Here is a 25,755-nt window from a genome sequence, read left to right as displayed (position 1 = left end):
AGAGTGTCTCATATCGGTCTGGTGCGCTTATTCTAACCAATATCACCCCCTCCTCTTCCTTTTTTTTTGCCTTACTATGTGTGCGTGTGTGTATGTGTGTGTGTGTGTGTGTGTGTGTGTGTGTGTGTGTGTGTGTGTGTGTGTGTGTGTGTGTGTGTGTGTGTGTGTGTGTGTGTGTGTGTGTGTGTGTGTTGTGTGTATGTGTGTTGTGTGTATCGGATAGAAAGTCAGCCTGGTTTCCAGCTGAGTGCTTGCTCTCTCACAGTGTGTGTGCGTGTGTGTGTGTGTGTGTGTGTGTGTGTGTGTTGTCATTATTATCCACTCTGCTCCCAGCTCAGAATGGCCAGATTCACTCAGACTGAAACAAGAAGGCAGCATCATCCACAGCAGCCCCAGCCCGCTCACTCCAGCCTGGTTTTCACCGGACCGGGGGCACCACCGAGCCAGCAACCACTACTACTTCTCCCACATCAGCACCACTACCCTCAGATCACATTCCCGAAACCCATGAACGGGTCAGAACCCATTTCAATTCATCCGGAGAGCGGCAACATGAAAGACCAAGATGCCATTAAGCTGTTTATCGGGCAGATACCGCGGAACTTGGAGGAAAAAGACCTGAAACCCCTGTTTGAACAGTTTGGGAAAATCCACGAACTGACAGTTCTCAAGGACCGATACACCGGCATGCACAAAGGTAATGTGTCGCCCCTCGAATGGCCGCGAGGCCCATATGAACCTTAATTATTCCCTATTACCTGCACCTATTCCACTGATTTGTGCCGAAATGCGTGTATGTGCCACTTTTATTCTTACATTTCATCAGCTTTAGCCCAGGAATGACCTGCCTAAACATTTTGTCTGTATCATCCTCCTCATCACTGCTTCAACCAACATTCATGTGGTTTGGAATTTTGTCCCAGTTGTGATTGTTGTGCGTAAAACTGCAAGTTCTTGTCATTTTTTCTTTCTTTCTTTATTTTGGACAAATTTTCTAAGCATTAATAAGAGAATTCTATATTTGAGATTCCCCTCCCAGAAAGGGAGGTTTACACAAAGCTGTAAAAGAGTGCTCTCAGTGTCAGGATTTGTTTTATTTTATTGCAAGTGAGGAGTATTTTCTTAACGCGCTCCTAAGTGGGGCAGAGGCGCTCGGAAAGGATGCATTTTTAAAGAGCCTTCCCCTGCCAGTCCCATCTTTTTGCGGAGGGGCGGCATCATTTATTCATCCATATGCTTTCTTTAACATCTCCCCCATGTGGGAATGGAGCGGGCTGGGCGCAAAATCTAACCCGACACGGTGGAATCAGTTCAATACTACGATGTCTCCAAAGGGCGCAAGAACTGTCACAAGATGACGGACGTCGCCGCGCAGAGAGGAGCAGTGATGCTGCGCTGCTTACAGGGGAGGCTGAGGGAGAGGCAGGAGGTGGAAATCCACTCAGCTGGCTTTATACGTGTATTTATATGTACAGTGACAACTTCCATTTCCCATAATGAACTTGGTTAGGAAGAATATACGGTGTGCAGATCACTGCCTGGGTGGGAAAACCATTTCACAATAGGTGCCACCCCCCCACCACTCCCCCTTCCCACGTTGATCCACGCAATGCAGACGTCACCATCATCATTATCATCGTCATCAATACCCATCAACACTTATACACCAACTTTAATTTAGTTGTTTGCGCTCACAGGAAAACATTTTGTGCTGGTTGGAATAACAAAATGACATTCATGCTTTTATGATAATCATGACTGCATCATAATTATTAGTTTGACTGTGACTGTAATTTTAACACCATACTCATGCTCCAATGGGAGAACCACAAAGATTATGGCATATTTATTGCATTTGCAGAACTTTTATGGCTTTTCTTGCGATTTAATCTGTGTGCTTCTAAAGCTGCCCCACAGGACTCACAGACCCAAAACACACAGCAGCCGTGACAACCATTTTTGCAACAACACTGCTGCAGAAAGCCTCTTATTTTTCATAATTCTGCTTCTCCTCTCTGGGATTCTTCATCTTGCATTCCTGCAGAGCAGATGTTGATATGTGAAGGATGTTAGTGCAGGAGATAAGCCTTTTATTGCAGTGACATTTAGAAAAGACAAATGATAATGTATGACAGTAATGTAAATGCCATTTGCAAACATTGCACACTACGTTATGTCTTGTATGAAATCACCATCGAAAGATATTAATTTTGTTATTATTACAAAGGTTGCCACCACTAACATGCAGCACTGAGTCCCTGTTCTCATCACAAAATGCTTGAGAAGGTTTAATGCCCAATGTAGCTGCAGTTAGACTGAACTATCACAGCTTCTGTTAGTCCTGTGTTTCATGCAGCTCCTGCAGCTGATGTTGTCAGCTTGTAGAAAAGGAAGACATTTTTTCCTCCAGAGCACTCATTGGCCATTCATTGCTATGTAGTTTGTTTTTTGTGTGTGTGTGTGCATGCATATGCTGAAATGTCATTGCCCTGTCTTGCATAATGATTGCAGTATCTGGCTCCTGAGTGATTGTCACCTCATCACGGTGTCAGAGAAAAGAGCCTCTTTGACATATAACACATGCAGAACATGTTTCCATTACATGCAACGACAAAAATACTGATTTAGGGAGATGTGCATAAGATTCAAGTGAAATATTTATCACACAAAGCTGATTATTAGTCGTCATTTTTTAATTAATAAAGCAAATTAATTGCTTGTTTCTCACATTTGAAACATTTGCTCAGATTTTTTTCTTCTTATTACACTAAGCATCATCACTTTATTGCATCACTCTTCTCCTGGTGGTGAAGCAGAAAGAATGAGAATCAAATTGTTCTTTTCTTTCTTTTTTTTTAAATCTGTAATTGAGTTGTAGGCTTGCTTTCAGTGAGACTCTGTATGATCATCTCCCAGTTTGAAATGCAAAACATAAACTCAAAAGAGACTTGTAACAAAGAGAAATCCCTTTTTTAAAAAAGGAAAAATAATCCATTGAACTTTTACGTCAATCATGAGTTTTGTGGAAATGTATTCAGTTTAATTAATAATTTTTTAAAAATCCAGAACATTACCTTGGTTGCATGAAGCTAGACTACGTCATCTCTTTGATTTAAGTGAAAAGGATGAATTTTAAATGTTCTACTCAAAGTGAGTATTTACCCTTAATCATTCATTTACAAACAACTAATTCATTTTAGCTACTTCTGTCAAATTAAGTGACTTAGAATTGTAATGAAGTCTGGCTGCACAATTAACAATACATAATCAAACTAATGTGTGAATGATCTCTGATGAGGTTATTTTATAGTTAATTGTGTTATTAACCAGAAACGGATTATGGCGTTTGCATCCTGATGGAAATATTAGGACAGCATCCTCTGAGAGGCATATTCAGACTCACAAAGACATTGATGGACACACACACACACGCACACACACATACTATTTTCATTATACTAAGTGTTGTTCATTTGTAGTTGTAGCACTTATTCTGTCATTTTGATTTTCAGTTCATCCACATTGTGCTCTGTGTGTTTATTATTTCCTCTTCTCTTATGCAACTATTTTTTCCCTTGGTAATCCATGAGGGAAAACATGGAATTAGTTTGTAAAGCGTGATAATAATGCATGGCCATAATAACTTGACTCAAGAGGATTAGCAAATGTGCATTGTCTGAAGCAGCAGTCTCTTGGGTGATCAGCTGGTTGCCTCCCTAAACAGTGGCTGCCTCTGCCAATTAAAAATTCAGTCTAGTCTGCCTCTTCAAATGATTAATTCTGCCCACGCTGTCGATGGCCTGCCAATTATTGTCGCCCAATTGGTATTAATAGGTAGAGGATTTCCTGATGTTGAATTTATCACAGACTGTGAAAACTTCTCCCTTTGACTCTAATTAGCTTCTACTTATAGCACATGCAGAACACACACTTTGTCATTCACGTACATGCATATATGCAGAAAACAATGCTCTTTTTTAGCTTGTCCTGCATGCTCTACATCTGTTATTTGTTTATTCCCCCAATTTAGCTTTGAAAAGCATCAGTTTATAGACAGATTCTCTCCTCTGAGTGAAGTAACATGCACTCAGATCAGATGGAATGCAAATGTGTGATTCAGCAGAGCAGACAGACAAAATAATCCCTATGCTGCTCCAATCTGCTGGTCAAGGCAGTATCAATATGAAGTCCATGTCTGGCATCATTGTGTTAATGCATTTATAGATGGAGATATTGCCGTAGACCCCAGCCAAGCAGAAGCACATTAAATCACAGAATAATCTAATGAAATATTTATTCAAGTTTTTATCCCCCCCCCTTGAGCCAGTCTGATGGATAAGGTTTCTCTGTGAGTTAAATAGGAGGGAAGGAAGGAAACAGGAATAGTTGGAACATAGAATATGCACCAAACCAAAGGGATATAGTGCTATGAGACTGCAGTTTTCTGTTATAAAGTTGTATCTTAAAGAGAATGGCATTGATTAAACTAAGCTCTGGCTTTGTTGAAGCCTCTCTCTTTCTCTCGTTCTACTGTTTGATATTATGGAAGCGTGAGTGCATCTACACGTCTCCATATTGTGCGTGCCTTATGGATAGTGTCAAAGATCACGGCACTGCTGTAGGACAGCATTACCCCTGAGAAAACAGATGGGATAAATTCACTTACAGACCATAAACAGAGCTGTAGATGTGACACGAATGGAACATACACCACAGGCTGTGATAACATTACAGATTTAATAGAGAGGAGTGCAACTTGGGCCCTTTGACAGTATTGTATTCCTGCTAATGTAATTAAACAATTTCATAAAGGTTTTAAGAGGAAATAAATTCCATTCCGTTTCGAGTGTGTGAACACCGAGCCACGAGGAAAAAATACAAACAATTCTCAGTCTCCTTGCAGTTTTGTGCAGTGATTCGATTTACCAAATCTAGAATAAAATCTACTGTCAGGGCTAGTGAGCGAAGGCCACCGAGCCAAGCTAATGCAGTAACAACACTCCCCTCGCAATCTTTAAACGTCTGTAAATATTGTAATAAGCAACAGGGCTTTCCTCATAAAAGATGCAGCAGCTCAACTGGTACTGACAGGCGCTATGGGCCTTGACTTCAGGATGAGGAGTGCTACCTCCCCCTCTCCTCTGCTCTTTTTCTGTTGCTTTCCCAAGGAGATTGGTAATCTTAGATGCCGACAAGGCCGTGCTCTGCTGGAGGTTAGTGTCCACGCACCAGACTCACCTGACTTTTATTCTGTCTCCACTTCTTTCTCCCTTAATCCCTGCCCGACAGAGCCTTTCAGATGGATTGATTTCCTGCACCAATGCAACATTCATTATGGTTTGCAGTATATTATACTTCCAGTGTATTGGAAGTGCTGTTATTCCATGACATTTGTGGAATACGTTTGCTCTTAATGGTGCCTGGAGCCGGGGCAGATATGGAAAAGATGCACTTTGAGGTCTGAGGGAAAAGCAGGGAGCAACTTTATCAGAGAGATTCATTCATGAAACCCATAGTGTCTGTACATTTCATTAACTTTGAGCTTTGTGTTACATTGTGGGCTTTGTGTTGGAAGGCATGCTAGCATCGGTGTATGTGTGTAAAAACGCTTTATATGTTTTTTGCATCTCAAAAATTTTTGGATGGCGACCTCTTTTGATGTATTAATTCTAAAAAACAAAATATTAAGAAACCTTAGTCTCTGCTTAGTGTGTTGACGGTATTTTCACATTTTTAAAGGTAGGATTTTTGAGTTGCAATATTTTTAGTGTGTTGCAGGTCACAATTCTTCTTTAAAGGTAGAGTTGGCAGGAGTGTACCGCCTCCTTGTTCCTGCACAAAGGTCAGCTATTTCCTTCGTCTAAATAGAGGGATAGAAGCCTATCTATTTTGTATGGGTAGCTTAGCAGAGAGTGCCATTGCCTACAGAGCAGAGTGTACTCTTATGAGGGGGGTTATAAAGGCACAGAGGGGAAAAAAAGGAGGGAGCGAGGCAGGAGGGGGTCGGTGGTTTCTGTTAGAATAGCATGAGCTCTTTAATGTTGTGTTTGAGCCTGGCTGGGCACAGATTCATTTTAGAAGGAAAATGAAATAACAAGGGAGAGGGGAGAGAGGAGATTTTAATGCAATGTTTTGTGATAATCCCTCTCCATTTTGGAATGGTTCAGGAGAACTCATGCGATAAAGCCTTGTACAAGCCTGGAAAATAATAAGTTATTTGTCTTGCCTTATAGTACTGTGCCCTTGGAGGGCTCGCTAACCCCCGTGTTTTGGCCAAAAAACAATCACAGATTAGTCAAGCTGTCACATCTCTCTGATTGCCAAACGGTTGAGCCTTTGATGTTGGTGTGAATGAACAATGCGTAAATGTTGTACATGTATCTGCCTGCGAGTGCACGCGAACGCAAAGCTTTTGCAGATATGACTTAGCACCGTCACCCAATCCCTCTCTGTCATGCAGCCCAATGTGACAGAGACAGATTGGACGGGGACGATGGCACATGTATGCAGCCGGGTCCACGAGGCAAATGACAGACAGACACATGGCACAGAACAATGGATGTTTGGACAGATGGATAAGTGGAGGGGGGAAAGATGAAGTGTTTGTCGAAGATGCAGAAACAAATGGTAGCTTTTATCCTCAGGCGCTGGGAGGGTAGAGTGATGGTTCAGCTTGGGACATGGAGGATCCCTCTGACAGCTCCGGTGCCATTTGGGCACCAGAGGGCGGGATGGATGGAGGGTGGAGGAGGCAGAGGGCAAGTCTGGCAGATAAAATAATCACCTGAAAGCTCTTGACATGAGAAAATCCCTCTTGTAACTTGTAATTTAAATACTACTACTGCTGCTGGTGCTAATAAAACGCTTTCTACTGCTGGTCTTAGAGGTGATTCACTATTTTATTACTCATCGGATCAAAGCAGCAATAACAAAGTACCTATTAATTAATAACAAAATGGATTCTGCTTAAAAGCTCAGTATCTTGACAACACAGCTAATAAATACAGTGGTAAGCAGCAATACAACTGTGCGTTCGACAGATATAAAGAGATCCCCAAAATGCAAGGAAAACACATTTTAGATTGGAGAAATGTCTATGAATGTTCAGGTCCGTGAGGGATGTGTGAAGATACATGCCGCTCAGCACGGTTATAAATAGAAATTCAGTGGTATTTCCGAAAATAGGTTAAGCTGCCATCGCTGCACTGCTGGCATGACATCACTGATTGCCTGCCAGCCTCCCCCAAAAGACTGCTCCCGTACTGTGCTCAAAAAGGAGGGAGAGAACGGAGGCAGCATCTGTGGGGGCGACTGCATGGCCACGGTCCCCCCCCTCCACCCTCTAGATTCATTTCCAGCGCCTCACCCCTCCTCCCCACCTCACACCCCCATCCTCCCATCGCTCAGCCTTCCCTTCCCCTCCTCGCTCCTTCCATCCATCTTTCATGGTGAAAGGAGCGACGCCGTAGCCAACAGTCTCTGTGCTTTATTGCCAGTGACACAAACTGGTCAGATGCTTTGTACTGGAGATGTATCGCATCCATGTTATTTCTTTCTTTTTTTTTTCCTTTCTTTTCATATTTAGTGTGATACAAGCAAATTGTACGCCAGATAGTGCAGAAGAGAGAGATGAAAGATGGAATTTGTGTTTTCTTTTTTGATGATCAAATGTTAATTTGGTTGAATGAGCGCAGTGTATGGACTTTATGGGAGTTCCAACATGGCAGCCAATCTGTGGTTCACTGTTCAACGGTAGATCTGGCTTAATTAAAAAAGACTGCTTGGATTAATTAATGGTGGATGGGTTCTCATATCTGTTTTGTCAGCTCTTTGGGTTCGATTCAGAGGACTTTTTCTTTGCTACTCTCTCTGTCTATCTATCTGTTTATCTGTCTATCTATCTGCCTATATGTCTATCTGTCTGTCTGTCTTCTTGGCTGGTTATTAGCAGATCTGTATTTCTGGAATCCTCAGGGTTGAATGTGGTTACTCGGAAATATACGTCAATTAACACCCCGGTGCCTGCTTGTTAGTCACACCATTAGTGTTAATTATTAGTCCTCTCCAGCTTCAGTGGTGACATGAGATAAATAAAGAAAGCGAGGACAAGAACACAAAATCAGATTTATGTTTTTTAGAATGCTGGGTATAGCTTAAAAATATGGACTACAGCAGTTGGAGCATGAGTTAAATCCAAAGAACAACTATAAGAAGCAGAGGACTCATTGCAAGTTTGTTTATAGAGGCGTGTATAATTAGCATTCCCTCTTAAGGTTGCCTGTGTATAGCAAGATACTAATGAAGAGTGAGTGAGTGTGTATGTGGTTGTACCAGGTAGTTTTTTTTCCTTGTTCTCCTTACATCTCTTTCTTCCTCACCCTTCTTTCAATCAGTCCATCCGAGTAACCTCTGGGGGCCTTTGAAACGATGTCTTTAAAGGTAACTTTCAATTTGTAAAATCAAAGTGACTGAGAACCTGATCCGTCTCCAAGTCTGCAGTCGGCTCGCAGCTGCCAGTCATCTCTGACTGTGGCTTTGCTATGATCAATCCGTCTGTCTCAAAGGTTTAAATGCTTTTCACCTTTTCCGAAAGAGGACAGATGGTGCGAGGGATATCTCATCGAATATGCCAATCAGAAACATTAAGTGAAGACTTTGCATCAGTGAAAACTTATGATAGATCGTGTGCAGAAAGAGGGAACAACGTGAGCCAAGCGAATCCTGTTTATTTAGAGTACATGAAGTCATACAGATGCAGATTTTCTGACTTTGAGTTGAGGTCAGGGGTTGTTGGGGGGGTGGTGGTGGTGGGACTCAGAGAAACTTTCATTGATTTCTGTAAATCTGTTGGCCAGAGCAGGCTTGGCTCAGGGGAAGGAAAAGGAGGGACGATGGGCCGAGACTTGGCAGGTAAACTCTTGTTGCCCTCCCAGAAGTAACACGGCAGGAGGCAGTAAGTGTGAACCTACACATTATTTACAGCTCCGTGAAACTCAATCCATTAACAGTGTCAATTAGCCCTCTCATCAGGGATGCAGGGCACTAGATGTATTTATAGATCGTGGCCATGGCTGTAAGAGAGGGACAGAGTGCCCAGATGGTCCACAAAAGTCGAGGCTTACTTTAAAGGCTGCAAAATGGTGCTGCATCTTAAAATTCAACTTGAGCCACTAGTTCTGATGCTGCATCTGCTGCCAAACTGCATTATCAGGGAACTTTATCAGAAACTGTATTTACTGTTTTAAGCCTTCTTAATGCTGGCACGCCTACAGTATGTAGCCACATGTCAACTTTTCAGAGAAATACTCTCTAAAGCTGGATTATACGTGAAGCACCACTTGTGCTCTGAGAGAACTGTTTAACCTCCGAGAATAGATTGTGAGTGTGAAGGTGTAAAAGCCTATCTCCCTGCGTTGTTATGATGGCTTATTTGCCCCCGGTATTGATCCTGAAGCATGTCCAGAGGCTTTCACAAGGAATTTATTGCATTTGTCACACTCATTAGGCATTGCAGGCCACGCCACAGCACGTGCGGTATATACATTCTGGATGTACACACTCACACACCCTGGCAGTCCTTTGGGATGCGCTGCCTATGGATCTGTTTGACTGCTTCTCGGAGGCTAGTGTAGTCTATGTGAGTGAGTAGCAACAAATCAATGGCTGAGGTCTCCTACTCAGGGGTCAGCAAGGATACCAGGGAGGGTGTGGGGGACTATTTCTTGCCCTCGTGATAGACACCGATGCTCCTCAGTGCTCAGACCGTGTTCATCCTCCCCCGGTTTATTGCTCAAGGTGACGGGATGATGGGAGGGGGTAGTGAAAGGAGAAATGGAGGAGGGTTTGGAGCTGGATGCGGCAGAGATGAAGGGATGGAGTGATTGATGGAGGGAAGAGTGTAGTCAGATTCAGCATCAGGAGATGTTCAGTGAGCACACTTGCTAGCTCCCTTTTAAGGTGACTGTCTGACTTAATTAAGGTTTACAGGTTACGCTAGGCTTATATTACACCATCATTACAAGCTCATTAGGCCCGGGCAGAGAAAATATTGTTGTCAGAACAATGACTGAGAGCATTTTGGAAAGTCCATGCCAACTCCAGCTTTTCCTTTATTAAACGTCTCTCTCTGCCCTCCTTCACCCCGAGCATTAGTGCGATCTGTTTTACTGTGAGAAGATCGAGGATTTTTTTTTTCCAAAAGGAGGGAGTGATTATACGAGTTAAAAGATTCTCTGAGACCAGACTGATTACCCCCCTCATAGTCAATCTGTGCCACTGAGCCTCCTGCCTCCCTGACTGGCAATGATTCAGGTCATAATCACGTTGTATCGCTGCTGATGATGTGTGTTTCAGCTTCCGACCCCTCTGAAAGGCTATCAGTTCCCCCGGAGCCCCGCATGGCAGTAAATGAAGTAAGCAAGTAATCTACCCAAAGTGATAGCATTTTCCAAAGAGTGCAAATGATGTGTGAGGAAGCAGGCGAGACCGGTGCCAGGACTGGCTCCGTTTCTGCTACCTTCACACTTTCTGGCCAAGGAAATGCCACAGTGAGAGCAAGTTCACACTTTTTCATTACACTGGGGCAGCTTGGCTCCTCTGGGGCAGGGAGATGGAGAAAAGGAGAGCAAGGAGGGTATGACAGGTGGAGTGAAAAGAGAAAAGGTTGTGGTTTAAAGCAGCCTAGTCTCCCAGGAACTGCATTCATATTTGACAATTTTGTAGCACACCATCTATGCACAATGCTAATGTTCAAATAGGACGTTCATATTGAGCTCTTGCAGCTTGCATCACAGTCTGCAGCAGTTATTTAACAATCAGTGGCAAAACAAATGCATCTCTTCATGTTCCTGCTGAGGATTATACAGATTATTGCCTTGTTACTGCTATTATTACCTGCTGAGGTAGCTAGTTTGTCGTGAATATTATCGAAGAAAAATGTTAAATGGACACAAAACACTCTGACAAAACCAAAGTGCAAGTTAAATTCTGTTGCATTCCTGTCAAAACATGTATGCATATCAGCAAATTCCCCAAACAAAAGAAGGAACCGTTGCTTTAATTTGTTAGCCCTCTGAGGTCAAAAGGCTGTGCAGTGATTTTAGAAATGAGTGACCCTCAGAGTTCAAAAGGTCAAAACTGCTTTAGAAACAGCACTCGGTTTTCTTCGTGCCTTGACCTCGGAAATGGAAGCTACTCAGTAAAGATATTATTTTTTTGCATTGGAAATGCATTTACTTTTGACCTGCGTCATTGTTAATTTTTTAGTTTTAATAATAATGATACCAGCGTTACTTGGTAGCTTGGGTCAGATGTAGGAGTATTGGCTTCACAGGCACATATTCACTCACTTTTCAGAGCTAAGTTAGGACAGAAATGAATGCTTGAGCATTACTTCACCCATTCAGTGAGGCACTAGATTGTGACATCATTGCAGGAAACGGTTTAGCGGCTTTACCAGCCAGCTAAATTTACAGTAAAACTCTGGGCAATTGCAGACAGGGTTGCCAGCTCTGTGAGATATATTTTTTTGGTGCGTAGGTGGAGGATCTAGTGAGATTTCTTCCAAATGCAGCGCTGATGCAAATTTCAACAGGCCTCACTGTGGACATATGGACTGTTTCTGCAGGAGAAAATGTTCTCATGAAGCAGACTGATAATTATATGGATTAGCTATTCAGCTCCACTGTAGCGAGCGTTCTGAAAAGCGGTGTCCAATTTTAAAGGCTTCTTTTAAAAGCTGTGAGCATCACAAATTTATCTACAAACCTACAAAACCTTGACAAAAAACAACAAAACACCAAATTATCTGGATGAATAGATGCTGTCAGAGGTTATTGAGAAACTGTAATTTTAACGAGCCATGGAGAACTGAGGCTGTGGTATATTTGAGGGTAAAAAAGTTCATCTCCATGAAAACATAACACAACTAGATGGCACTGTGAGAGGTTAATAGTCCACTATTATATGACATACACATTCCAAACCAGATTCACACCAAAACTGGCTTCTTCCTTTGTCCATGCTCCAACTTTCCACCATTTTTTTTCATCAAACTCTGCTCAGTAGTTCTTCTGTCATGAAAACATAATGTCGGCTGAGGCTCCCCCTTTTTGGCAGAGGCAATAATACCACAAATAATTAATATACATAACCTCAAATATGCTGCCTGAGGTGACAGAGTCATTTTATTAGTTGAATTTTTGGTTTTCTCAACACTGAAAGCCCTGCCTGTCAATGTGCAATGACTGTTTGTTTAACTACGGGACTGCATGGTAAATATAGCCCAGTGAAAAATATTAATAAATATTTGTTCATGCAAAATAGGAAAATAAATAAATAGAGTTAAAAGGTGTATTAAAAAGTGATTAAATACATATTTTTGGTTTGTTAAAATTGTGTGTATAAAAGTTCATAAGAATGTTTCAAATGGTTAAATGTATTTTATTTCATTTATTTTGGAAAAGGAAATGCTAAATCTTTCCAGAGAAACGTATGTGATCACGAATGCACTTTTGTTACGATCCAACCTCTAGGGGTTGTTGCTGGATGCAACAAAATAACCAGAATGTTATTGGTTCAGGTGAAGGGATTTATTGCTTAGTGGCAAACAGAACATAAAAGTGATAATAAAGAACACAAGACTGGTGAGTGTTGCTAAATCAAAGAACAGAATCTAACAAAACAAAGGCTAACAGAGTTTCTAAACTATCTAAACACAAAGCAACTAAACTCTCTAGCCAAACATAAGTACAGAAACAACACCCACCACAAGTAACAAAAACTAAAAATCAATCGTGCACAAAACGAACTGAACAAAACTGGTGCCTCACACTCACTGATTACAGAATTTACAAAGACTCTAAATACTGAATGGCTTCTTCACTAAGTTGGTGGACCACTAACTGGAGCCTCAGCCTCCACTGAGACTGTAGGCTCCACACCAAAGTAGCAGCTGCCAACAGAAGCCCGAAGAGTCTGTAGATCCCACCACGAGTGTCTACAGACCGAAACATCACAGGAATAAAAACACATTATCCCCCACAGAGAGGCACCAGGGCGGCCTGGTCACAGATACCAGCTGCCCAGACTAACAGCATGCTTGCAGGTAAATACTCTGCAGGTGTGGTGATGGCTGTGTCTGGTTGGTTAGAGGTGGAGGGGAGCTGGAGGGTGGCCCAATCAGGAAGGTCGGGAGGCGGGGAGAACAGGGCTGCAGTGCAGGTCGTCTACTCCGGAGTCATCAGATGGAATGACTGGCAGCTGGGGTTCTGGAGAGACTCTGAAAACAACCACAGCTGCACCCACACAAGCAATGTGCCCACCCACACAAAGGCCTAACAGAAAAGCATCCAGAAAGCAGACGGCACATAGATACCTGTGGCTGTAACAACTTTACTTTAGGTTAATTGGTTCACGTGAAGGGCATGTGTGCACATGTGGAGGAGAGAGCAGAGGAGTCTGCAGGAGTGAATGGTCTTAGCGGAGTTTTCCATCAGTTTTGCACTAAAGTGTAGTAACGTGAGTCTACAGATTATTAGTAATGTAATCTGCAAAAACTGGAACTTTTGTACAAAGTTTGGAGGTATGGAACTGTCCTGACTGCTCTTTGGACAACTAAGTAGCGATGAACAGACAAGGACGTTGCGCTGCGGTTAGTTACCACAGCTTGTTGGAGTGGTTTCGTCTGGACTGTTTTTGGGATTGTTTTCGGCCTGAAAACAAGAAGCAGCTCCCAGATATCGCTCTGAGCCGCCCTGGATGGTCAGAGTTCCTCTGGAGACCTGCTGGACGTCACACCTTCACCTGCTTCCTGCTTCTCTGCTCCCATCTGATGCTCTCTGGACCACACACTCACGACATCTGGAGAGGTACTACCTGGATTTTTGTTGTTTTCACTCGTTGGAGGAGAAGTGAGTACTAATTTAGACGAACTAAAGTCAAACAGGCCTGCAACAGTTTATTTTATTTCAATTATTTATTTTGCCGGCTTAGTATAGAGTGTTGTGTTTATTGTTTAAAAGGTTAAAGTGTGAGGTGAATTGCATACATTTGAAAAGAAAATTTGAAGGAAATATTTTATTTTCATAATTTTTTATTAAAGTAAGGAATTATTTGTGTACTTTAATACTGTTTGTGTGTTATTGTTTATAAAGAAATGTTACAAGGTTTAAAGGTTGTTTCTAGTGCTTACAGTTACTTAACCTACCTAAGACTAATATTACATTGAATTAACCTGAGTTACTCTATAAAAGTAAAAGTAGTTAAAGAACTCAGGGCCCCTTTCTACCAATTTAACTGGTAGATGGGCTACATAAAATAAAATGTTTTTGTTAGTATAAAATTATGTTTTTTGTCAATTTATTGAAATAATAGAGAGATTGTGCCCTAATAAAGCAAATACTACAAGGATTTAAACATGGAAAAACCCCTGCAACAACAGTCTTGACAGAACAAGGTGTTTTGTAGACTTCATGTCGTCTTGTGTTGAAACGTCGACTGTTTCTGATCACATTTGTGTTTCTCAGTGGCTCTAGGGTTAGGACAAGCTTTTATGTTAAGGGGGAACGATTATTGATAGGGAAACAGAATTGGACACCAGACTGACTGAAAGGCAGATGACTTAACACCAAAAAATAAGTGTCAGGCACCTCAGTTGATAATTTTTTCTTTGTAGTGTGTCATCTTTGGCAGCAATGAATGCCAAATCTGGGACAGTGTTAATGCTGTTGTGCCACATGCATAAATGTGAACAGAAAATTCTCACTACGAAGATGCTCATATCGATCCATATTGATTGTCTACTGTACGATAGCCAGAACTGTTAAACAAACTCCAAGGAAAGACTGTACAAGCAGCTGCAAGCAGTTAATAAAACTTCAGTTTCACTTTTTATGGTTGGACACCATTCAATGCATTTGTCATTTTTGACTAAGAGGGGACAAAATGCATGATTTTTAATTTGTGTTTTGTTCTACTCTTGAATACAATTATCCAGCAAAACATAGTTTAGTTGTAACTTTAACATTAATTCCAGGGTTACATGAATTAGAATTATGTTTTTTTTAATGTTTTCCACGTCCCTGAGCGCAGACCAGTAACTGAACTGCACACATGGTTCTGGTCACACTACAGCTGTGCAACGACTGTCTGTGCAGACGGTTGCATTGTCCCTAATATCAAACACAGAAAAGGACAAGAGGCAGTTTTTACAGGATATGGATTAGGCTGTAGCACTGTGCCAGTGAATAGCCTTTTCCTGAGGTGAGGTGAGCGCAGTGAGCGAACATAGCATGAGATATCTGGAGAATTTAGAGCTTCCCACTGTGTCTGAGCTCCTTTCATGAAAACCTATAAAGCACTTCCAAAGTCCTGCAGTGACTATTTCACTTACAGCTCTGTTGATGTTGAAGGTGTGGTGGATGGCCATGAATCTCCTCATCTGTTCTCTCCTCAGACCAAACATACGTTTAAGCAGCATTTGTTTTCCTTGCACATGTGCAGTCGGCATGCTTGTAGTTTGGAATGTCCTTTGGGAGAACACCTTGGTGACCCTCACAGATTTGGGTGGATGATGAAATTTACATTACTTTTAATATGAATTGGCCTTTAGCCAGGGCTCCAGACTAACTTTTTTTCCTAGCAGCACAGTGGCCCCTAACTTAAAATTTTAGCAGCGCAAGCAGAAAATTTAGGGGCGCACACCAAAATTGCAAAGTAAATAGTCACATTTCCTCTCATTTGCATTGTATTACTGATAAATACTTGGACAATAAATGCAGAAACTATAATGTTTTCAATTTACATTTTATTGTGCAGCAGTTGACACAACAGAACAAGAAAAGCAATCAGAGAGCCCCCTGTATAAATACAGACCATTTACCAGAGTGCAGTACTCCGCCAAGGCTGCTCAGTTGACGTATCATTTCCAACGGATGAAATCTTTAATAAAAAAATGACCTTGTGCTGAGCGCAGGCATGTGTTATGCATGTGCATGTTATCTGTGGATACCAGATTGCATGTAAATTACTCTTATAAAGGTCTGTTAATCCGTTCATCACTTTTGGCAAGCCTTAGTTTTGCTAGTGTTAAAATAACCATTCCCTCCAGGCTTTTATTTTGAAGGTGTATTTTTAATGGTACAGGCTTTTTTGTCACCATTCCAGCGGCACAGGAAGTGTTTATCTAAGAAGCGGTTTCTTGACATGAGGAGGATGCTGCCGAAAAGTCCGAATATTCACATAAAGATGAAAAAAACGGTTCCAGCTGTTGCCGTCTAGCAAAGGATGTGTCTGAACTTAGAAGCAGCTGGAATGGAGACAAGCTCTTACTGTGAAGGAATGAGTGAAGGACAGAAAGGTGGATTTGTGTTCAAAATAAGGTTGACGGCTGAACGTAAATAAAGGCTTTATGAAACATCAGGAGCTTCACCGTCATTCGCCTCCTTCTCTCACACACATTGGTCCGCCTTCTTCTTCTTTGGTGTTTGTCTCCCTTCTTCTTCTTTGGAGTTAATGTCATTGGTAAACCAGCTCATTTGAGCATTACTGTCAACTACTGGGCTGAAGTGTGGAACAGAAGTTTGTCAGCGACAAAAAATATTCAATAATAATTTTTTAAAATTTAAAAATTTACTGGTCGCACATGCGCGAGTAGATGAAAAATTTACTCAGACTGTCTCAAATTTTAGTCGCAAAATACGACCATTTAGTCGCAGTCTGGAGCCCTGCCTTTAGCCAATCAAGTGACGACAACTCGCAAGGGAAGGTACTGTGCATCAGGTTACCTGGGGCAGACCGATTCAAACAAATACTGTTTGAAGAGTGGCAGTTTTGTGAAAAACAGTATGCTGCTAAAGTAAGATTCCACTTTGTTGCTAACTAAATGGCCTTTATAAAAGCCCTTTGTGTTGATTTTGAATAAATCAGTTGTTGGCAAGTTGTTATGCTCATTTTGGCCATATGAAGGTGTGCACTTCTTGTAAAAACATGAAAGGTTTGTGAGCCATGTCTTTTGATTCTGACTTACAAAGAAACAGATGACGGTCAAAATACCTTTTTGCAACACTGTGTAGTTCCATAGACTTTATATTCTTTACACTCCAGGTGACCAGATCTGTGTATTTTGGAGACACTTCAAAGCCTGTCCGGCACAAATAGGCCTGCTGGCACTTACAGAAAGCAGAGTACGAGGTGGCTCACAGACCCACAAACCCAGCAGACACACACACACGCGACTGCAAACGACAAATGAGCAGGAAGGCACTTCTTACTTACTCCGTCTCCCATTCTCCCGCTGCCTCGCTCACTCGTTCGCTCTCTCTCCTCCATATCAGACTCTTTAATTACATGCCAATTCAAGGCAGCAGAGATGGAGAGACTTAGCCCTTTTTTTTCCCCAGTACACGGTGCACACACTTAAAAATATATCATTAAGAAATAGGAGACGTTGGGGATGAGAGGGAAGTTGGGAAAGGAAAGGAGAAAAGAGGGAAGGTGGAAAAGAGGAATGGAGTTTCTTCTCTTTGGAGCTGAAATCAATGTGCGAGATAAAGCTGTTTTAGGTTTCTGTCAGACGAAGCAGAGGATCATCTCTTCACAGTGGGAAGGCTTCCCCCAGTGCTGTGTCAGCAGGCTCTGATTACAGTGGCTTTTTGTTGTGTTTCAAACAATTTCATCATGCTCCCCCCACTCACACTTTTGCACTTGGTATGCAATGCAGCACTGGCAATTTGTACGTGTTTGGATTCCAATTATGGAGTTGTTAAAGCTTTTTCGCCTGTGGCCTGCAAATTCTTATTAAGCCATACATTAAAGAGCACAGAATCACATTTAAATGGAGTTCATGTTTCTCTTTTGTTTGCCAGTGTTGTGGTTGTTATTAATTTATTTTCAAAACCCTATGCATTACACATTAACAAATAAATCGCATTTGTGATTGTAATGCAAAATACTTGTTTCTTATTCAGAGATAGGGCCAGCATTTGTCAAGTAAACTAACAATAAGCCCACAGAGAGTGAGAAAGGGAGAAAAACAACCACAAAAATGGAACCATTCCCTCCTATTACCCTCACCCATTTAAGAAACAAACAAACAAGGCAAAAACAGCGATATTCTTCTGCCTTGCTATTACTGTACAAGTTAGTGCAGAGGAGGGACTGTGAATTAGACAGCAGTGTGAGTGATTTACTTGCTGGTGGCCATTGGAAATCATTAGGTTAGGGGTGCTGGGACATGGGAGGCTGTGGGGAGGGCTGCTCTGTGACACTAGTGCTACAGTCAGCGACCTCAAAGGTCACGAGCCTGGACAGACTCCATCACAATCTGGCTTTCACACGCTGAAATGCAAAGGAAATGTAAAGACAAGCTGCCTTAAACTAAAGGCGAAACTTCATTACATAGAACTCGATGGGATTTAAAAAATAGAGGTAAAATGTTGTAGTGTATCTGCAGGTACAAGTGAATGTGGGGGACAGTTAATGCTCTGAACAGCAAGGCAGAACAGGTTCCCCTGAACAGTCAATGAATCAGTGACTTACATGGCATTTTAACCCTTCTTTTCAATACAGTCCTGCAGAGGTTACAGTGACACAGTCATAGTGCAAAGCTCAATGAAATGGCCAAAAAAGAAACAAATGCACCGTTTTATGTGTGTCCTGAGGCACCAAAGAAAAGGATGGACGGCTAAAAGTGAGCTGGTATAAAACAAGAAAAACAGATTGGAATATTGTCCGTGTAAAGACACTTAATACATCAGCACCCACTGAATACATTTGGCTGTTGAAATGAGATCCAAAAAATGCAGTGGCTGCTAATAAACCATCTTCAGAGTGGCAGAAATATGATGCATGCTAACCCATATGAACCTCATTAATAGAACACAAGCAAATCTATTTATTCAGATAGTCAGGGGGAAAATGATTGCCTCAATATTTCTTCTCTTCTCTTGCAGTGAATTTGACAGATGTTGTATGTATGTTCATGACTCCCTTTGGTCGTTGGCGGATGTGTGCGACTGTCAGTCTTATGTTTAGGCATTCACCCAAGAGACTTTTCACATCACCCTTCTTCTCTGTCAGTGTCTCCCTCCTTCCTCCATCCCTAAACTGATCTCGTCCCTTCTTTTCTCCTTTTCTACACCGCTCAGTACTCTCCTGTTTCTTTTTGTCTGCCATTGTCACAAACATTCAGGATGAGGACACTGTCCAGGCTGCTGGGAGTTTTGGACAGGACATGGCACTGGGGATGGAGGAGGCTGGACAGGCCTGGCGATTCATGCAAATAATCCTCTGCTCATCCCTTCAATTTGTGTTGTGTCTTCGTTTGCCACCACAGAAAACTGTCCACATGTAGCCCTGTGTCTTGGACGGTTGCCTGCTTTTAGTAGCTCGCTCAGTTTATTTAAAGAAATGTTTGCAGGGAGCAACTCATGAGGCATTTTTGTACAGACCCTTAAGTGTTCAGTAATTGTCCAATTGTTTCAATTCATTTTCATTAGTGTCTTTGTATTCTTACATTTTAATTTAATTCTCAATTATTTTTGTGCATTATTTATGCTATTATGCTAGTTCTAATGCGATTCTAATCAGGTTTATGTGTGCTGTGCCGCTGTTGCAGGTTGTGCGTTCCTCACCTACTGCGCCCGAGAGTCGGCCATCAAGGCCCAGAACGCCCTCCACGAACAGAAAACACTGCCAGGGGTAAGTGTCTGTCTCTCTCCCCTCGTCTCCGTGCTCTTCCACTCTGTTCTCTCTATGGTGGTCAGCCATGCCATCTGCACCCGGCTGCACACCAGCCGGCATTCTCCCTGTATAGTCCCCGAGATGAAAAACACTTTGGAAGGCAATTCAATCAATAGCTCAGCCTTTTGAAGGCTCGGTTTCAACTTTTCCATGTGTCTGTTCTCGAGGGAATATGGCCAGCATTGATCAGGCCCACTCTGCCTCATACTTTTGAAGCAACACCATAGAACGGCGTGGAAGTAGGGAGCGCTGCATTTCTGGAAAGCTGGGCAGAGAAAAGAAACTTGTCAAACAGAGTGTAGATTTTAATTTAATTTGTGTTTATCGAGGTAACATTCATCTGCACTGCATGTGTTTGTGTAATTTGTCTAGCGTTTGTGCATTTGCATGAAAGCGGAGTCTGTGCAAGATCCTGTTAGTAGTAAGACAATGATGGAGGGAAGGAGGGATGTGTAGAAGTGACTCCCCACAGAGGCAGCGTAGCTTAACATGTTCAGATCAAGCCTGCACCGGGGAGAAACATCAGTAAAGATCCATTCATCGGCTCTACCTCCCCCTTTACCTCCCCCCCACACAGACACCCCCAACAGCCCTTCTGATGGAAGACAAAGAGCCTCAGAAAACCCAGCCAAAAGGCACATGTTTGAGATTAAGCATGCAAATACATCTACCAACTTTGAACATTTTTTTTTCTTCCTAGTGGCTTCCTTGAAAAACAAGTTGTTTCGTTTATCCTGCAAATTAGCCAAGCGTGAGGCTAGAGGGCATTATTCTTTTTTTTTTTTGCTTTGCATTTGAATAATAAGACAGAAGACAGAGAGAGAGAGAGAGAGAGGACAGAACTTCTTCCACATAATGCCAGAGGATGTGTTCATGAGAGGTTATAACTGTGTTCAGCAATGTGTTGCAAAAACGGAAGATTTTGACTCCTCGTTTATCTGGTCTTTGTTTTGTTTTAGTTTTTTTCCAGTAAGGTTTTCCTCTCACGTCTCATAGCCATTAATAACATTTCCCCTTGCCAGCTTGACAGGGCATCCATTAGGGGTTGACCTGCCATTGAGATTAAATACTTGTTGTGGCTGAATGTATAAATGAGGGGCACGAGGGCACAGATATAGATGCTAACAAGTCTGATGCTCTCTCGTCTTGACTTGCTCCAAGAGAAGAGTGGATCTCCAAACCAGCTGACCTCTGACAGGTTTAGCAGTCATCTGAATAGGGTGCTATATACAGCCATGGTTAGTTTAAACGAAAAAAACACAGTTGCACATGCACAGAATTTGCAAACACAGCCTTGCATGTTGCATTTCTCACGCACGACTTCGGAAAGCTTCTCCCTTCTCCTGCATGCGAAACTTGCCATGTTTCACTTGTGAGAAATAAAAACCCTTTTCTTGTACCTTTCAGTCCTGCTTTAGCCCTCCTGCTGACTTTCCCTTTACCCCACCCAGTCCTGTCCACCCACATCCTCCTGTCCCCCCCCACTGCTCCACTGCTGCTGCTCTTCCTGAGACAGAGCGTGTCATAGAAATGTAACAGGCAGACGTTGATGGGTGTCAGGCTGAGGTTGCTCTACTGTTCCCTTCCCTTCAACTTCACTCACTCGCAAACACAAACACCAGAGGTCCAAGGAAACGCAGGCTTTGTGTGCTGTAGCGCTGCAGCCTCACATAGGTACAAGGCTAACTTTGCAGCATGCAGGTTTCCTTAAACATCCTATACATGCAACTTGCAACCACAAATGCTCATTTTATCAAGGATAATATTCAGTGACATACCAAACAGAAAGTACTTCCTGTGTTTTGTATTTGTGCATTCGACTGCTCCCCCCCAAATAGCTTCGCCTGTCCTCCTCTCTTGAGCCTTTCTCCTCTTAAATCTTTTGCGATATGACCCCTGTTGCTTCGCCGCTTGATGGTAAGTAGATCTGCCAGTTGTTTGTTTGCAAAATCCTGCTTGATATGCGGTTTGCCAGAGGCTACGGAGTAATTAATGTAAACTAGGAATTCTCCAGAGATGGGTTATGAGTTATTAACGTCTTATCCATATCTGTTATTTTAAATCTCTGAATATAAATTCATGCCAAACTACCAAAAAAATAAATAAATACAAATTCTGCTGTACTTTACTTGCTTGCAAATCACTAGAACTGTGTATTTCAACAACCCAACAAGCTCATGCAGTGTCCACAAACAAGCAACTGCCCGCCACACACACACACACACACACACACACACACATGACAGCATGGACACCAATCAGCATGCACACACTTGAATTTCATGAGATGGGCTGTTTTGTATCTTTTTGGGTAAGCCTCTAATTGGAGGGCCAGCTTACAAACTCTGTGTCTGCTGTGCTGCCCCCGGGCAAAGCACCAAATCTTTGACTTCTGCTTTGTTTTTTCATGTTGAGAAGGGCAACAGAAAATGACTTTAAGATTTTAGTCCAGGTTGATTTGGCATCACCTGCAGTTTACCAGTGCTAACAGTGTTTTTAGAGTTCAGTATTGACCATCAGGTCAGCAAACATGTGCGGGGAGCTTGGAAGAGGACAAGCAAAGACTTAGCACACAAACAAACTGTGGAGGTGAACAGATTAGTAGCGGGAGCTGCAGAAAAGTTGTTAAAACATAAAGATCATAGTCAGTCGTGTGTTGTTTATTGTGCCAGTAATCGTGATCAAATTTAGTTTTTGGCATCATTTGAAATGCTGGCATACTCTGGCTTACTGTGGTTGTTTTTTCACTTGCAATACATGATTGTTTGCTTCCTGTTTAAGACAAGTTAATTCTTCCACAGCATTAAAAGCTATAAAGACAGGTAAAATGAAAGGATTCTAACTTTTTTTAAAAGTTAAAATCTCCTTTTAAAGCTTTAACCATCGCATGTTTTGTTATACATACTGTATGTGCAGCGCATGGCGTCCCACAAACACACACAAAGCCAGCATTATCAGGATGAAGCACTGGTGTTCTTGAATGTTATTATCCATGTCCCCCATGTTACACATTAGCTGCTGAAAGGAACAGTATGGCCTAATGGAAGTGTACTGGACTGGAATATAGATTCCTGCTGTGAAGTGTGATGGGAACCTTGGGGACACGAGTGCCTGACATAAGTTTGGCCACAGAATGGGAGAAGCTCTGACAGTTTACCAGGTGTGTGCCGCTTGGCTCTATTAGTCATGTGTGTTTGTGCAGTAAGCCGGCTTTGCATCGCAGCCAGCTCTATGTAGATACAGATAGCGACGTATAAAGGTGCGACGAAAAACATGTGCACATGGCAGCTTGCCGTGACCACAGGCCGCCCACGACACGAGTCTGGAATATATTATTCGTGTGCTGTTTCGTTCTCGCTTGCAGCTGATGGAGATGCACTACATTTAGTATTACATAACCACACAAGTGCTTGTTCTCTATGCACGTGTGTGTGTTAACTTTAAGACCCAAATATCAGCCTTCTTTTCTCATAACCAAGTAAAATATAAAGATCCCCCAATGGCCTGGACACTAAAATGTTTTCCCGATGATCCCTTTATGACAGTTAAGGCCCACTGTGGCTCCTTCTGCAGCAGTTGGTGAGTGTGTGCTTGTGTCACAGCTCTCCACACAAGTCCGCAGGAGATTTACTCCACCCAGCTTAGCATCATGACAAAATCCTGCATCCTTCACACTATCCACCCACCCAGCAACCCACCCATCCCCCTCCCTCTCTCCCTCAAGCCCCCCCACACCCACACTCTCCTCAAACTCTCCGTCCTCTCACTGCCACTCCTCGAATCCAGCAGATCCAAGAAATAATCTCAGTCACTGCAGCAAGTCTGTTTGCTGTAGCACAGAAAAACATGCGATCCTCCCCTCCCCATTTTTTTTTTTTTTTTTTTTTGCCATGCTAGCATTGTGTACAACAGTGATTGTCTTGGAGAGAGCATTGGTGGAAATGTGTTTGCTGCATGCATTTACTCCTAGTATTAGCACAGCTCGACCTGGGGGGAGTGTAAGCGGCTGGCAGTGATTCAGGAGGCAGGTTTATGGAAATAGCACCCGCATTAAAAACCCAATGAGAGCGGAGAGAAGATTATGCTCCGGCACACACATGTGGGCTCCTGCAATGTCAACACTCTAAGTAGATACCCTCCCTCTCCATTGCCTCCGTCTCCCTTGGTCTCCATTTCTGTCTCTCCCGCTCCCTCGCTGTTGCGCCGTGCCCTTTTACTGCATGCATACCTGCACTGTTAGTGTTCTGCGTGAGCGCACGTGGACGCCTATGTTTTTCTATACATGCGTGTGCATTTATTTGTGTGTAATTGTGCTCAGCCAAGCCGCAATGTACGAGGAGCAGAGCATGGCTGTGTTGTGACCGAGCTGCGTGCTGGCGTGCCACGAAAACCGTTCCTCGACATGCTGAACACCATCCAGCCTTCCACACACACACACACACTGAAAATAACTGTCACCTATATCTCTGGGTGCGTGCTATCCACCGCTTTATTATCTACAGCCAAACTTCCATGCGTGCTGGCCTGGCCGGTGCAAAAGCTGAATAATTCTATGCTGTACTCCAGGAGGGTTAGCACTGCATGAATGTAGTGTGCTACTGTATGACTGTGTGTGTGTGCGCGTGTGCGTGTGTGCGTGTGTGTGTGTGTACGTACTATGTGGCTGCATTGAGTGGGAGGGGGTGGGTGGAGGCGGGAGTGGAGTGGACCGGTCAGCATGACGCCAATCGGTGCTGGCAGGATTGGAGGCCTTGTAGTCAGGGAGAGGGGACTCGTTAGAATTTAGCCTTTGGGCAACAGAAATGTGTGTGTTGTGTGCATGTGTGGGCGTGTTTTCAGGAAGATATGTAAGAGGAGTGGAAGTGGAAAAAGGCACAGTCAAGGTCCTCTTTACATTTTCTGTTATGTATTCAGGAATATGTTTTGTGAAATCTTTTCAGTTTATAATGAGAAAGCCACAATAATATATTGAGATGAGAATAATGAGGACTGTGGAGATGTTGGTGCTTGGAGGGTTTGTGTCTGTAACCTGGACTGTTTCAAAACTTAAGTAATCTCACAATGATGAATAGAGGAAGCAAGTAAGTTTAAAGAGAAATCTGCACATTGGAGGCTGCTGTGTTTGTGTGAGTGAACTCTTTTTAAGATGTATCCTTATTATGAATTGCACTGGCATGTGACAGTATTGCTACACTCATGGTACCCGTATGTGAGCGCAACAGGAGTAGTAGTTGTGATGGAGTGTGTCTCTTTGTGTGTGTGTGTGTGTGTGTGTTATAATGGCATATTGGAGTAATTGTATGCACAGTAAAGAGCTGTTGCATAGAGTGCTCCTATGGGAACTGAATCCCCACATCTTTTAAACATGCACTTATGCACACATGCACATACACCCTTCATGCGTGCACACGCAGTATACACAACCATTACACAGTGGTGCTGGAAACACACTAAAACACACAGGGTAACTGTCACAGTGTTGCTTGTTTTCCACCTTCCATCTGTCTTCTTCTTTCTCATTGTTGCTCCTCTGGTACCCCTTTAACACAAACACACGCACACATGTGTACACACACACATACACAAACAGACACAGACGTGCACACACACACATCTCTCCTTTGTTCTGCTCCTTTTTCTGTGTGGTAGATTAGCCACATATTTAGAGAAGCCTCCCTCTCCTCAGGGATTGGCTTCCAAGGGTATTTTGAAGAAAAAAAAAAGAGCAGGATCTGCACTCTGCACCTGCCTTTGGAGAATAAACAACACCCAGTGAAACACCAAAAATGTGTTTCATCATGAAATTTCATTTCAGTTCGTACACCAACACTCATTTGCAGCGGCCTCCATTAAGTTTGGCTATAAGAAGCGCTGCTGTATGCTCTGTTTGTGGCCTTTAGAGATTAATTGTGTGAAAATGATGCACAGCATTAAATGAGATGTAATGTTGGACAGAACAGAAGTTGAGTTTTTTTTAATTGTTTTTAATTTAGATTAGGTTCTTATATGTACAGT

General features: G+C 42.6%; 1 protein-coding gene across 14 annotated transcripts in view; it reads left to right on the top strand.

Annotated features, from left to right (window-relative positions):
* Positions 1–253: 253 nt before the first annotated feature.
* celf5a (cugbp, Elav-like family member 5a) overlaps positions 254–25,755 on the top strand; it is a 235,816-nt gene continuing 210,314 nt past the window's right edge. For 4 of the 14 annotated variants that reach the window (XM_055016603.1, XM_055016584.1, XM_055016582.1 and 1 more), the window contains exons 1-2: positions 255–697; positions 19,616–19,698. In XM_055016603.1, the coding sequence (XP_054872578.1) occupies positions 340–697; positions 19,616–19,698 (441 nt within the window). In that variant the 5' untranslated portion in view covers positions 255–339. Of the gene's footprint in view, positions 698–19,615; positions 19,699–25,755 lie in introns of all 14 variants that reach the window. The other 10 variants (XM_055016591.1, XM_055016596.1, XM_055016593.1 and 7 more) reach the window with 4 other exon arrangements.

Source organism: Amphiprion ocellaris, chromosome 2 (assembly GCF_022539595.1).
Source record: "Amphiprion ocellaris isolate individual 3 ecotype Okinawa chromosome 2, ASM2253959v1, whole genome shotgun sequence".
In the NCBI taxonomy this organism is placed as follows: Eukaryota; Metazoa; Chordata; class Actinopteri; family Pomacentridae; genus Amphiprion; species Amphiprion ocellaris.
Note: the sequence above shows the minus strand (reverse complement) of the source record. Positions and strands in the feature narration are given on the sequence as shown.